Here is a 14,936-nt window from a genome sequence, read left to right as displayed (position 1 = left end):
AAGAGCCATTCTGTGTAAAAACTGACCAAAAATACATCCTGACAGCTTAGACTGATTTGAAGTTCCTTCTAAAGATACTTTGAAAGGAGAAGGCTCAGTGATGTAAAATGATATTCCTCTTTTTTTTGTAAAGGAGCCCTCTGTCTTGCTTTTTTAACCCACCCCTGTTTCAGTTAGAGGACTGTAGTCTCATCAGTCATAATGACGTAATCCAGTAATCCTTTCCACAGTGGAAATATGTTCGTGATGATTCTTTATTTATTTGTTTGTTTGTGTGTTTATTTTAAATTTTGGTCAAGTTTCACACCATGATTTGGCCGTGTGTGTCTGTCAGTACATGAATGTGAACACAGTGTAACATAACCAAATGATCAGCTTGATTCAAATGGTTCTCTGATTGACTGGAATCTCTAAAGGATCTTTGTAACATAGAGATGTCTATGATTTACATGGACTGCTTCTGTTTCTGTGTGTCCAATGACAAATCTGTCTGCCAATTCAGTTTTTTTTCTTCTGTCTTTTTTTCTTAACCCTCTCTTTTTTCTTTCTTTTCCTCCTCTACTGTTCTCTCTCTTCGTTGATGTGGGCAATGCTGTACCGTGCAATCAGGCAGCGGTTTGTGACGGTTTTTCCATCTGCTGTGTTTGTGCATGTAGTTTTCTCCCTGTGGCCCTCATAGATCTGCTCTCTTATATGTGCTTGCTTCAAACACACATCAGCATCTGTCAGCTCAGTAGTGAACAAATGGGTCATCTCCTAATGAAGAATGACTATGTATACTTTATGTGTTCATTTATTTTTTTAATTAAATATGTGCTAGCTGAAGCACGAATGGTCTGTTAAACATGATTAAGTCAGGAGTTGTTTTAGATTTCTTGCAAATTCATGGAAATAACATTGCCAGTAATAAAGCACAAACATTAGCTGTGGAGTCCATCAAATGTTAATTATTTAATATAGTCGGCAAACTGCTGTTTTATCTGTCTGAGTCAGTGACAGTGGAGAACCAGCAGTGAAAAACCAAAGAACAAAAAAAGTCCCAGTCAAATTGGATGCCTGTCATTTGATTTATTAACATATTTTAAAACAAACTGTCTACGGTAAATACATCAAGGCTATTTTAGGAAACAACATATCTGTGGTCATTTTGATTCAGAAATCAGTAGAAACTCACTGGATACATGGTGCCAAAATTCTCATGGCATTTTGGGATCTGACATTGTTCCTTGGGTGAAGATCCAGATGTACATGTTGGATGTCTTTGTCTAGAGCTCTTGTTTTGCCCGGTATTGAGGGGGTCCAGTATTACTATGCCCAGCACATGGGTGGGGCGGGTGCTCTTCTACACCCCTGTCAGAGGGACTGGTTTGGGTGAGGTTGGGCATACATTGGTAACCACTGAATGTTCCTCATCACTAACACTGTCTCACAATGACAACTGGGAACTGTTAGATAAACAGGTATATAAGGGGAACCATTTTCACATTGAATATGTTTTAAAAAAAGGAAACATGGCTGGTTTGTTTGTTTTTTGGGGTTTATTTTATTGTTTGGTACCTCATGCAGTGTTTTTTTTTTTTTGTTTGTTTTTGTTTTTGTTTTTAACTTTTTTTTGTGTCTGGAACAGATTGAGTTCCTGAACTCAGTCATCGTGGACCTGCAGAGAAAGAATGAGGAGCTAAAAGCCAAACTGGAGAAGATGGCAGAAGCTGCTCTCAACGGAAACAACGCCAGTGAAATGGACAACCACGAAAGGTCAGACTCCTCCACTCTCCACAGTGTAGTCATACATTTATCCACACCATCTCCCGCTGCTCCGACAGCCACCCCATTCGCCGTGTTCACTTCTGACCTAGCATTCTGAAACAGCCACCCCATTCACCGTGTTCACTTCTGACCTAGCATTCTGAAACAGCCACCCCATTCACCGTGTTCACTTCTGACCTAGCATTCTGATACAGCCACCCCATTCACCGTGTTCACTTCTGACCTAGCATTCTGAAAAATGGTTCAATGTAGGATGAAAAGTTAACAGGTGAGGAACTCTGTGGGGGCCATGAAGGCCAGTATTTGAGTAGGGTTCATTATATGTAAAGGACATTTTTTTTATTCTTTGTCTCTTTTGGATTACTCAGTGAGAGAGTCTCTAATACACCACAGCATCTCTAATAACCTTATTAATGAGCACTTCACTCATTATACCTCCACATTGATTAAATTGCTTCATTTCATTACCACCAGTTAAGCACAAATGGTAAACTGGCATTCTCTTGTACCCAGTCCAGTTTTACCACAGTGAGAGCTGCAGACAGAGTGGACACGTGTGACATGGTTAATGGACATGGTTTGTTTATGTGGACATGAATGGGGCTCTGCCATCTGCACACTCATCACTGTGTGTAGTCAACACAACGACTGTCAGCACAAGTCAAACGCTGTTGCTTTATTATGTTTACCCCTGTTAATAAAAAAAGCTTATTGGCCTCTTGTTATTCCAATTAAATGCTTCTCTTATACACTAACCAGTCATGCTACTTTTGTTCTCCTCACACACCTGCAGTCTACCCGAGGCCCAGACAAAGAAGAAACCTCCGCCCCGTCTCTTCTGTGACATCTGTGACTGCTTTGACCTCCATGACACAGAAGACTGTCCCACCCAGGCCCAGCTGACAGACTCCCCGCCCCACACCGCCTACCACGGCAGCCCCCATGATGAGAGACCCTACTGCGACATCTGTGAGATGTTTGGCCACTGGACAGAGGCCTGTAACGACGACCAGACCTTCTGAACATCTCCTTCACTACTACTACTACTGCTGCCCCACCTTCCCGCCACCGGAGAACTTAAAACTCGCAAAAACCGCACACGCCTTGAATCACACAGCACACAGACATGTCTCTGTGTGTGTACATGTGTGTATGTGTGTGTACATGTATATGTGTGTGAGTGTGTGAGCATGTGTGTTCTGCTTGTGTGTGTGCACATGCCATGTCGCTCTGAGTACTAAGCAAGTGACTCAGAGTGTGTGTACGGGAGCACAAGAGCTCTGACTTCATTGGGTGAATCTGTTCTCTGCACTTACTGGACACTTGTTTGGCCGACTGTTAAAGTGGAACAGGGCATTCTGAGCTTCAGGCTACGGTTCTAAGGAAAACAATCTTGGGTTCTTGAGTAATCTATGGAGTTTGTGCACAAGGAGCTATCAGAGTGATGCTTTTTTGGAGCTTCTTTTATTAAAAATACATTTTATTGTAGTACTTTGGTGTTAACTCTGGGTTTTTGGAGGTGAAGGGGATAGAATGGCATACTGACCTCTATGGAAGGACCTGTAGTTGCCCCAGCTGGATGCCTGGTGAAAAAGCCGCTGAAATTCCTCATGCACTTTACTCCTCTCTCCTCTTCCCTGATTTAGAACCTCAATTCCATTTTAATGGCCTTTCCAAAAAAATACAAAAATGAAATAAAAGACGTTTAAATGATCATTATGAAGAATATAAGATATTGAAAGAGAATATATGGATACTGTCATGTTTTATTCCTTTTTTGTCTTTGGAATATTACATATCTGTATAAAAATGAATAAATAAATATGTTTCAATCCTGTTGTATCTTCCTGCTGAACAACTGATTTTGAAACCTTAGCTGTTTGACTCTAATGTTTCTTTTCATAGCATCTGAAGATTTCACCTTCACACAGAGTACAAAACAATTTAACCATCAAAAGGTTATGATGAAGTGGCCCTTTCCTTTCTGTTTTTTGTGTTTTGTGTTCCTGTGTGGGACACTGTTTGGAGAGTCTTTTGTAAAGACTAGGGATCAAGATCACCAGCTGTCCTATTTAGTTGTAATATAAATATTTTAAAACTTTGTTATTACTGGATGAAATGTTAAAGATGCCTTTTTTAAAAAAATATATATATATAAAAAGTATTACAATTATCTTTTGAATCTAATCAAAACTATTACTTACAGCCTCCGCTAAAAATACACTTGTGGTCCAGGGAGATGTGGTGGCAGTATGCTAGTGACCATTTTCACCTTCTGACGACCTCTGACACATGATTAAACAGAGCGGTTGGCATTATGCTTACTTGTGGTTGACATGCTGGATTAGGAGAGTTAATAGCCGTGAAAACCAGCACTGAATCACACCACCCATAATGAAGGATGACCAGTGCCTCGACCAGAGCTTATTTTTGTTTTAACTGTCTGTGTGAAAGAAAAAACGGACGAATTCCACCAATAATTTTTGACAGAAATGACATACATGAGCCCAGCTTCGAGCACAAAATATTTGAATTATAATTGTGCTGAACTCTGACCCCTGTCAAACAGCTGTTAACAGAGGGCTGTCTCTGAGTGAATATGCGTTCTTCTCTATGCTTACATTCCCAAGTACAAGTCCATGCAATGTCATCCATCACAGCCGAAGTTCTGTTCCAATTCAAAGTTTGCATCTAGCCAAGTACAGATCAAATACCCAGAAGTGTTCTTGATCTGTGGGTTTTATCGAGAATGCATCAGGAGCTGACTTGTGTGGACTTGGGTCAAGTATCGCAGAATGCATTTTACCATAACTACGAACTCCCACAATTATTTCCCACTTTTGGCCCTTTTATAGGCAAATAATGTGAATATATAATTTTTATTAATATTTAATTGATATTTTTTTAAATGGAAATGAACGCAGGCAATTTGGTGTATTATGTTATATTATTATAAATATCAATTACAGTGAAAATGCAGGTAGACTCTAGAGCTGAGCTGAACTGTGATGTTAGCAAGAATGCTGCTGTCCCAAATACAGATTGAATGTACTGCGTCCTCCCTTCTGCAGGAGTCTGGACTCCTTAGCTGAACTTGTCAAGTCTGAATTCCCAAGAATGGGAGTCTGTATGTGATGTACTCCATATTGAGAAACGCCCATAACACTGACTGTGTGGAGGGATGGGTTTTTACACAGTGATCTGGGTGTTCATGGGGAAATGTAAAATGAACCTCTGGTTTCGGCTTTGCTGAAGAGGCCTGCATTTTTCATTAAGAATTTTATCTCTCCATCGCCCATTCGTTCTTCATCCATTCTGTCAATTTGCCCAATTTTCAGAAGTGCCCCATATCCCATCAATCAGAAACATTTTCACTAGCTGAATGATGTCACCACCATGTGTACAATAGAGTGATAAATATTTACTACATGCACAAATCATGAAAATCTTGTTATTGGACTCTCTCCTTTCCCAATGAATTGTCTATTTAGATTGATTGTCATCCAGGTTTTTTTGGGGGGGGTGGGGTGCGGGGGGCTGGCTGTGCCTGGTCTGGACAAGGTTTTAGTGACCCCTCCCACCAGTGATTCTCAACTCCAGTCCTGGGGCCCACTCTCCTGCATGTCTTTGTTTTAACTCGTCATTATCATGGCTAATTGAACTAATCAAGGGCTTGATGATTAACTGATCAGTGGAATCAGGTATGTCAGTCCTGAGTTAAAACAAAGACGTGCAGGACAGTGGGCCCTGAGGACCAAAGTTGAGAATCGCTACACTAAACAATACACAATGGCTTTATTAAGAAAAAATCTTGCAGTCCTGATATTCAGTGTCTTAGATATTCATTGTGAAATCTTCAATGTTAAACTGTAGGTCCTCAAAACTAAGGAGAAGAGAGGATATGTATATGTGAGTCTAGCCTTTCTTTGTGACATAAATACAGAAAGGGTGAGAAGGGTGCATGTATATCTATTTGTGTAGTGGTCATTTTTGCTCCCCTTGTAATTACAAGGCTTAAGCTAGTACCCCTTCCACACTTATGGGATTTCAGTCCACTTTCCATTCACATTCTATTGGAACTCAGACCTCAAACTAATTTGAAATGTGTGTTATCACCAAGGCTGCTGCCTCCTGAAATAATACTTTTATTTTATTAGAGAACTCCAGAGAAAAATAAGACCGCTGTCTCTTTTCCGCTGTCCTCTTTCTAAAAATCAGTAGGGGTAATAATTTGTTCCACAACTCCTCTCCAACTAGCCAAGCTTTTCTCAAATTTTTGCCGAGCCAAATCGATTGAAATGAACGATGAAAGAACGGCCTTAAACCTTGCAACGTTTCCACTCCAGACTCTAGATGGCAATAATTCCATTTTCAACTGGCTCGCTAACGCCGACAAACCATGAGGAGTAGAAGAACAAAAAAATACGGCGCCAAATTTTAATGTTGTTTTGACAGAAATCAGCTAATGCGGTATCCATCACTGTCCTGACTGCAAATAAGATGAGACTGTTTTTCATTTGTTTGCAATTCTAGTTAGCCGTATAATTTTCACGAAAAATGTGGAATAACGTTGAACTTTTGATAAACGAGGATACAAACACTGTCCGTCTTTGCAATGATTCGAGTCATGAATCTGGAAGCGCCCTGTACCAGGTTGACACTCTGGTTAAACTGTCTTCATCTGAGCAGGTAACGGCCGCTAAATGATTTCAAGAAGCACCCTAAAATACATTACTGTGCTTAGATATAGTATTGGTACTGAGGGTCTGTGGTGAAAAAATAGACTTGTATTTCGTTCAAGAAAAGAAGTAGTTAAATAAAACCTTCTGTTTTGATAGGTGCTGTCCAACCCCAAACTTTACGCCTTCAGTAACACGAACTGCCATATAGTTGTGGCCGATACAAGTGTCGTCGTCCTTGATTCCAGCTTTCAAACAGTCCTGGTCCATCTGTACTTTGGTAACTATCACAAAGTATCGGTAAAGTCATTGTTTTACGTGAAGTCAGCAGCTAATAACGCCCATAACTGAAATGTGTTTGAAACACAGACACTTTGGTGGATGCTGTGACTGTATGCCCAGAGGGGCAGTTTCTGTTGGTTGGAGAGAGAAACGGAAACCTTCACCTGATCTACGTGCCTCAGAAAAAAACAGTACTAACCAGAGTAAGCTGCTGCTAATATTTGTTTGCGTGCCTCTGTACAAGTCAGCGTAAATACCGTTGTTTAAGACTCACTCTTCAATAACACATATACTGTCACCGTCCGTGTTCTGTCAGGCTCTGCAGCAAAGCCCCTCCAACGGTGACAAGACCACCTACAAAAGCCTCATCCTGCATGAGTCTCCGGTCACCCCAGGTGAGAACGTTTTTATTGACCGTAGTCGTTTTCGCCAAATCACAAAGTTTCACTGTATGACATCCTCTGACGGATTTCAACAAGTTACATTACTTTTTTTTTTGTATAAATCTGTATCGCTCCAGTGATTTATCTAAATAAGGAGAGGAAAGGTATTACGTACTGTGAAGTAATTTTTTTCTGATTTCTGTTTTGGTCGGCAGGAGTGTACCATCTGTTTCTCATTGTGCAGGATGGATTCTTGCACATATCAAATCTTGCCTTAGGAAAGATCCAGAAAGGTCAGATTCAAACTCAAACTCTAGAACTGGTTTGCTACACAAGGTGCTATTTAAAAAAAACCCTAAATATATTTCATGCTCCCGTGAGGCAGAAATGTGAGATTTAAATAAAAAGTATTAATTTGCCATATTACAATGGTGACTCACACTCCTCTGTTTTTATAGCTATCAGCTGCATGGACATACCCACCTTAAATGAGGTATCCACCGAGTTATTTTTCCTTCTATAATTATTTTGTCTATACTTCCCCAAAAGTCAGTTGAGATTTGTATGATAAAATCTGTTGGCTGCATTGTGTTGTTTTTGTTTTGTTTTTTGATTGGATTTGGATTTGTAATCTCTCCTGTTCTCTCATAGCTGCAGTCCTGTATTAAGATGGACTTCTGCTCTAGTAAAGAGATCCATGGAAACGGCTGTGTGTCAGCTGTCCTGACCAGCACAGGCAGAAAAATGCAACTGCTCATTGGGGTAATCTCATTGTTTCCTAACGTGTGTTTTATTTAGACAGGAGTGGGAGATCTTTGAGTGGTCCTCTTTTAAACTGGTCTTCATGTATCACAGTATCCATAGACCTTCTGACAGTCTTTCATTTTTGACTTCAAAACTTGAGCAGATGTTTATTATTCCTACCAGAATTTTATTCACTGTTAGAATCTGAGTGTTACTTTAATGACAATGTCTGTTTTTCATGTCCTGCTGTGGTAGGGGAGGGGGGAGAGCGTCCTCTCCCATTGGACGATGGGACCTGCTGATTCCTCAATGTCTCTCACTAATGTCCTAGACTCTGCTTTAATGCCAGGTAAGAGAAGAAACTGTAAGGAGTATCTGCAGTCACTGCTGGAGTAACCAATTCATTCAGATGACTGTTCACTTTTTAATGGTGTTTTGACCAACTCAGTTTCATTGAGGATTTTACACTCTTTGGCTTTTTTACACCTCAGTAGCCCTGATCATGTTGCAGCAGTTATGAGTAAGCTGGGTTAAGCTAAATGAACGCAGTTATGATGGTTTTGTGGACAGCCCTGTAATGTCAGTGAAATTGTTCTCCCCCAGGTGTGAGGAAGATTAAGGTGGTGGATAATCTGATGTATGTCTTGGATGAAGTGGTAAGAACTTTTAGTCTCATTACGCTGAAGAGAATAGCTGTGTAATGCAGTTGAATTTTCCCAGCACCGTTGAAATGTGTGAGGGATTACTTATAAAAACATTACTGCCCTTAAGATTTGAGCTCCCTAATTCTTTTCCTCTTGTCCACTGCAGTGCTGAGCTGGACCTAGCCTGAATATTGACCTATGTTCAGTCCACTAAGGACAGCAGTGTATTTTTATATTTGACAAAGGCTTAAGCATTTCATCAGACATTGTTTGTGACCTTGACTCTTCCCAGTCAAGGTCATGTCAGATTTAAACTGATGTAGCGGTGGCGTAGTGTGATATGGATAGTAGATTTAAACTGATTTAGCTGTGACGCTGTGTGTTTCCCGTGGCTATGTTTCTAAAGGACATGTTGAGCGTGTGGGATCTTCACTCGTTTGTCATGCTGGTTTGCTGGCCTGACCTCTACATCTCTGACTTCCTGCTCATCACTGAGGGAGACTCCGCTACCGTAGCAACGCAAGTCCCTTTATTTCTCACCCACTAACTCTGTCTCTGTTTTCACCTCTGAATGGTATAGTATGTGCTTTTATGAACTGCCATTTAGTTGTATGTATTGTATATGCTGATGAAATGAATAAAAGTGATGGTATGTTCTGTAGACAAGAGGGTCCGAGTATGAAAATCATGACACTGACAGCGGAGGATGAGAGACAGGTAAGCACTGACTCTTTGTCAGTCTGAAGGGACTCTACACAGGGTTCCTACACAGTATGGAATTTGATTTTAGTAATTTCCAGGTCTGGTTAAGTATGGGGAAAAAGAAAAGAGAGTATGGGGAAAAATATTTGTGTTTCCAGACTGTTGCCCCTATTCTGTTCTCTAAAATATAAAATTCAGAATTTCTAAAAATAAACTGATCATACAAGCAGAGTGTTTTTCATGGCATTTGGAGCAGGCAGACAGCACAGCCAAAAGCCCAGCAAAAGGGACTTGTAGCCCTTTTCCACCGACGTGGTTCCAGTTCTGGTGCCTAATCTAGAACCAGTTCCACACGTTTCCACCGGAAAAAGACAGCTCCTCAATTGCTTGTCCAAAAGCTGGAACCGCTGGTGTCAGTGGCTATGCAAATGAGAATCGTGTGAGAACCAATCAGCATGTGATGTGTTTGGTACATGACATTCTCTAGAGGTGCGGGAGTAAGAAAAAAAGTCTGACCAAGATGGCGGAGGATAAAGGCTACATGTATGATGAAAACATCTGTATAGTTAAAAGATAAATGGGCAACCATTTGTGTCTATATCAGCATGGGTTGTTGTTAACATGTCACGTGAATGTAGTCGGGGCCAGAGCGGTAGAGAAAACTCTCTCAATGGCCCTGTCGGGGCAAATAGACCACTGTAGCTTCATTCAAGGACTCGAACTTTCGAGCTAGGTGACAGGCTTGCTTTTTTCACAAAATTTGCTCTACCTCTTTTCACTCTGGGGGCGAAATTCACTGTCTGGAGGTGTTTCGCTGTGTGGAAGGCTAGCGTAAAAATAAATTTACAAAAAGCAAGCAAAGCAGATGCATTCTGTCCGCCATGACGGAAATTACCCCAACTTTCGCTACATAACATTCACTTCTCAAACCTGTCAAAATGCAGACAAGTTCTCAAAAGGCACCAAGACAGAACTGGCTTGGCACAGGCGCTGTCCTGGTGGAAAAGAGGTATTAGACAAATTTGTCTGGCCCCCTGTTAATCCAAATTACTGAAAGTCAACATTTCAGGCTCTGGAGCTCAGGGAAGTTCCCTGGGCTTCTCCCTCATCTCTTGGGGGTAAATTGGTCTCTCATAGCCCCTGCCATGGAGCAGTAAATGCAAAAATCTAAATTTCAGCCTCCGGTCCCCTGGTGACCTAAAACATGACTTTTTCTCTTATTTACTGTACCAGGCTATGGAGCTCAGGGCACCTCTCTGGTCCTCTCTCCGAACATTTGGGGGTAAATTGGTGTCATACCCCCTGGTATACAGTTATTTAAATTTACAGGATGAAAACTGAATAACATTGCACTGGTTTAGCATTGCAGCTGGAGTAAAATGCTGTGCATTGAACTTGTCTGAGTTTGGTGTTAATTGATTTGTATGAGCTACAATCTAATGGCAATTATTTGGTAACATACAGTAATAGCATACATAGTCAGAATGTAACATACATGTTAACAGTTGGACTTTAAAACCATTTGTTTACATAATAAACATTTAGCTATTTGTACTTGGATGCCAGATATGGTCTGAAAAATCTACTGAGAAGTATGGAATTTTGAAAAAGAAATTGTGTAGGAACCCTGTCTACACTGTGGAATTATCCATTAATGGCACAACTTGTGAAACATTCAAATTTAACCTGTGTTATCTTTCCCATAACATCAGCAAGTTTTCTATCATTATTGGTCATCACAATGGATTTACATTATGTTTGAATATAGCACATGCATTTTGTTTGTATTGTGTTTTGGGGCTCTGTGCATAATTGAGCAGTATTGAAGTTGAGTTGAGAATTTAATTTGGCTGTTCTCTCCTCCTGGTGTCATTAGCCACAGGGGAGGAAGCTTGTGGTCCAGTCCCTGCCCTCCATGGAGGTCCTGTATTCTCTGGAGGTCTCTGTGGTCTCCTGTTTCTTCCAGAAGGGTGTCAGTATGGTAAGACAAACCCTTTAATTAATGTTAGAAAGTTTCTCTGGTCTTACCCTGTAGGAAGCAAATTATAACTGAACCCTCATTACTGGGAAATGACCTTTAGACACTGTGTTAACCTCATGCCTGTTGTGTGGATGACAGGACACCGTTTGCATACTGGAGGGCATTGGGGAGAAATCTAAGAGGTGAGCAGACTGGGGAAAAAGGGATTTGTGTGAGGGTGATTTGTTTGGACAATTTATACCAAGATGTTTCAAATGATTTACACGTCAGTTTGCCCAGTTTGTTTTAGTCTGCACAAAATAGTTAAAGTTCTCCCCGTCCACAAGCTTGTTTCTTAACGTTGTATGTGTTCTTAATGTGTTACTTTGTTGGTTCTCTTGTCTCCAGCTGAATCTGTGTTTTGTGTGTGTTATTTGTTGGTTGTCCTGTCTCCAGCTGAATGTGTGTTTTGTGTGTGTTACTTTGTTTCTTCTCCAGCTGAATGTATGTACTGTGTTTGTTATGCAGATCTGAGGGACCAGTGTCAGAAGTAGTGATGAGGTGTTTCACTGAGGCTCTACCTGAAAACAGGTAATGTCTGATTAGAACACAGATTATCCTAGATTACATCCAGATTACTCCTTAGAATGGCCAGACTGCAGTAAAATCACAGGACGAAATCTTGTTCTTTCACTTATTTTCTCTAGGCTTAACCGACTGCTCTATAAACAAAAGTTTGAAGAGGCAGAAAAGTTTGCAATAGCATTTGACCTTGATATTGAGGTAAGCTTGTTTGGGAGAGAGAGGGTTTTTTAGGAGAGTAAATTTGTTTGGCAGAGTAAGTTTTTTGGGAATGTGAATTTGTTTGGAAATGCAAATATGTTTCACAACATCCAGTGGTTCTGCGGTCAACTTCATGCTTTTCTCCAAGTGATATTCTCTCTCTCTCTCTCTCTCATTCTCTCCCCCTGTGTGTGTTTGTGTGCTTATATGTGTGTGTGTAAGTTGGTGTATAAAGTCAAGCTGGATTTTGTGCTGGAGAAAATGGCCTCTGTGTCAGTGGGTGAGTGTGACAGTGCCATGTGGGCAGAGCTTGTGGAAGAGGCAAAGACAAACTTGAAGAAAATTATGGTAAGACACATTGTCATGTCATGTCATTGTTATTTACTCGTAAATACCTGTTTGATTTTGTTGCGTTTTTTGTCAAATGTTGACAGATTTTAAAAAATCAAAACCATGGTTAAACCACAAAGACAAAAAATTTGGCAGTCCTTTTGTCAAAGGGCTGAGTGATATAAACACATCTCTCTCTCTGTCTCTCTTTTTCTCTGTTTGTCTGTCTGTCTCTCTCTCTCTCTCTCTCTCTCGCTCTCTTTCTCTGTCTGTCAGGATGAACAGTACGTGGTGCAGTACTGTCTGACAGCGTTTTGGCCGACTCTGGCCACGACTGAGGAGATGCTTAGCTACGCTGCCTCTCGGTTCCCCTCCTCGCAGATCCAAATCGCTCTCTCCAAACTCGCCAGTTTCTGCGGCCTGCACGGGCCTGACAGCTTCGAGTACGTGTCTGAGCTAAAGTGTCATCGCAACAGCCGCCGTCCTCTCTTCAGATGGCAGCGCCGCTGTTTGCCATACTGTCCAGTTTCCTCTTGATGTTTGAGTTTCAGTTTTATCATATCAGCCAATCTAAAGAGCTGTTGTGTCTTTGACAGACATCATGTGTCTCATATTGTGTTATTTGACTGTGTTTGTGTTTTTAGGGAACTGTGTGTCTGACGTGTTATAAAGCAGTGTGTGTGCTTACAGTGTTTGAGGTTTGTTGTGTGGTCTGTGTTATGTCAAGCGGCGTGTTGTGGGCGGAGTTCCTGAACAGTACAGATATCTTTAGAGAAATTCTAAGACATCTGAGAGAGGGAAACCTGGGCGGGGCACAGTACCTGTGGCTTCGACATGAGGTAAAACTCTGACTGCATTCTCTCTCTTTCTCTCTCTCTCTCTCCCTCTCTCCCTCTCTCTCTCCCCCTGTCTCCCATGCTCATACTCACATCATTCACTTGCACACACGCACAGACAGACGTGGCAGGACCTCGTTGATCGCTCAGTTCATGAAAGCCATGTTGACATTTTAAGGTTTGGACAGCAGGGGGCGTGATTCATCATTAGATTAGATTAGATTAGATTAGATTAGATTAGATTCGGCGCAGTGGGTAGCGCTGTCGCCTCACAGCAAGAAGGTCTTGGGTTTGATTCCCGGCCGGGCGGCCGGGATCCTTTCTGTGTGGAGGTTCTCCCCGTGTCTGTGTGGGTTTGCTTTCCCCCGGGAGCTCTGCTTTCCTCCCACAGTCCAAAGACATGCAGGTTAGGTGAATTGGAGACACTAAATTGCTCCTAGGTATGAATGTGTGTTTGTCTGTGTGTCTGCCCTGCGATTAGATAAAGAGTGAGTGAGTGAGAGATTAGATTCAAGTTTATTGTCATTGTGCAGAGTACAGGTACAAAGCCAATGAAATGCAGAAGTCCAAAAGCATAGTATTATTTACAGTTAAGTACAGGTATAAGTGAGTACTAAGCATAAGTCATCTTACAATATGTACAGTATTATAGACAGTGGTGAGCAATATATATAGATTAATATATATATGCATAATATATTAATTATGTTATACATTGACGTGAAGCTGACAGAGTAAGAAAGGGGAGTCTATATGAATGGGTTGTGTGTACATGTAGACAAAATATTTACAGTAGGTTGTATGTACAGTACAAACGGGGTAATCTGAACAATCTGAGAGGTTTCGCCAGTGCAAAATTGAGCAGTCCGTATAAAAGTACAGAGACAAACAGTCTGTCACTTCCCACAGTCACAGGAGGCTTTTCTTTCACTTCCACTGCACATGTGTGATTCTCTATGTCCATGCCTGTATTAATGTGTGTGTGTTTTGGTCTGTGTGGATCCAAACCTCTGCCAAATAAATGGGTAAATGTAAAATAATTTGACTGAATATTTGTGGTAAAGTGTGCTTACAGAGGGGTGTGTGTGTGTGTGTTTGCAGGGTGAGTTTGCCGGGCAGTTTGACGGAGCATCCCTTAACGACCTGTTAGACTCTGTCCCCGCTGACGTCCCGTCTCGGGAGCTCAGCCTCTGGTTTAAGGGTATGGTCATCCCCTTTGTCTGGAGAGTGCTCCCTACAGGACAGGTAATGGAACTGCGCTCTCTCTCTCTCTCTCTCTCGCTACCAAGAGACAACAAGTGGTAGGATTAAATAGAGATTAAAAAGTTAGAGGAGGTGCTCTTTCATCTGTACTATTTTATTAATGATAGTGCTAGAGTAATGTCTTTGGTTTGTGCAGTGAACTGTGTGTGTTGTGTTGACAGAAAACACTGGCCAAATGGCTGGAACAGAGAGCCAGGAACCTGGAGCTGACAGAGAGGGTAAAGCAATATGACCAATGACCCACAGTCTTTACACGCATAAATGACTATATTTAATAAGAGTTCTGACAGCCATGCACACATTACAGCCAAAGGTTTGCAGCGATATTCACTTTCCCTTTTCTGTAAGACGTTTGTCTCATTTTCAGGTCCCTTATCTCTCTCTCTCTCTCTGTCTCTCTTTTTCTCTCTCCCTGTTCTTGTCTCGTTCCCTCAGAGCGACTGGCCCCAGAATGGACTACACCTGGCAGAACTCGGGCTGCCCTCTTTCTGGATGTCTATGTCTCTGGTATGGCCTGACACTAAACACTCTGTAATTATTCTACTGCATTTCTAATTTGTTGA

The 14,936-nt window shown here is 41.4% G+C and overlaps 2 protein-coding genes across 5 annotated transcripts in view; both read left to right on the top strand.

Annotated features, from left to right (window-relative positions):
- Positions 1 to 3,557, top strand: part of clip1a (CAP-GLY domain containing linker protein 1a) — a 40,575-nt gene extending 37,018 nt beyond the window's left edge. For all 4 annotated transcript variants that reach the window (XM_030766965.1, XM_030766973.1, XM_030766948.1 and 1 more), the window contains 2 exons: positions 1,628 to 1,755; positions 2,561 to 3,557. In XM_030766965.1, coding sequence (XP_030622825.1) covers positions 1,628 to 1,755; positions 2,561 to 2,789 — 357 coding nt within the window. In that variant the 3' untranslated portion in view covers positions 2,790 to 3,557. The remainder of the gene's footprint in view (positions 1 to 1,627; positions 1,756 to 2,560) is intronic.
- Positions 3,558 to 6,324: 2,767 nt separating this feature from the next.
- The window catches only part of kntc1 (kinetochore associated 1), a 42,808-nt gene continuing 34,196 nt past the window's right edge, over positions 6,325 to 14,936 (top strand). The window contains 23 exon segments of the mRNA XM_030794489.1: positions 6,325 to 6,456; positions 6,606 to 6,726; positions 6,816 to 6,931; positions 7,045 to 7,123; positions 7,327 to 7,404; positions 7,570 to 7,604; positions 7,763 to 7,873; positions 8,111 to 8,204; positions 8,459 to 8,511; positions 8,906 to 9,018; positions 9,162 to 9,216; positions 11,078 to 11,182; positions 11,321 to 11,364; positions 11,492 to 11,499; positions 11,570 to 11,584; positions 11,710 to 11,752; positions 11,869 to 11,944; positions 12,167 to 12,292; positions 12,551 to 12,717; positions 13,002 to 13,113; positions 14,212 to 14,355; positions 14,535 to 14,591; positions 14,809 to 14,880. Coding sequence (XP_030650349.1) covers positions 6,325 to 6,456; positions 6,606 to 6,726; positions 6,816 to 6,931; positions 7,045 to 7,123; positions 7,327 to 7,404; positions 7,570 to 7,604; positions 7,763 to 7,873; positions 8,111 to 8,204; positions 8,459 to 8,511; positions 8,906 to 9,018; positions 9,162 to 9,216; positions 11,078 to 11,182; positions 11,321 to 11,364; positions 11,492 to 11,499; positions 11,570 to 11,584; positions 11,710 to 11,752; positions 11,869 to 11,944; positions 12,167 to 12,292; positions 12,551 to 12,717; positions 13,002 to 13,113; positions 14,212 to 14,355; positions 14,535 to 14,591; positions 14,809 to 14,880 — 1,956 coding nt within the window.

The sequence above is a fragment of the Chanos chanos genome, chromosome 1 (assembly GCF_902362185.1).
Source record: "Chanos chanos chromosome 1, fChaCha1.1, whole genome shotgun sequence".
NCBI classification, from domain to species: domain Eukaryota; kingdom Metazoa; phylum Chordata; class Actinopteri; order Gonorynchiformes; family Chanidae; genus Chanos; species Chanos chanos.
The sequence above is the reverse complement of the archived record's forward strand: the minus strand, read 5'-3'. Positions and strand labels throughout refer to the sequence as shown.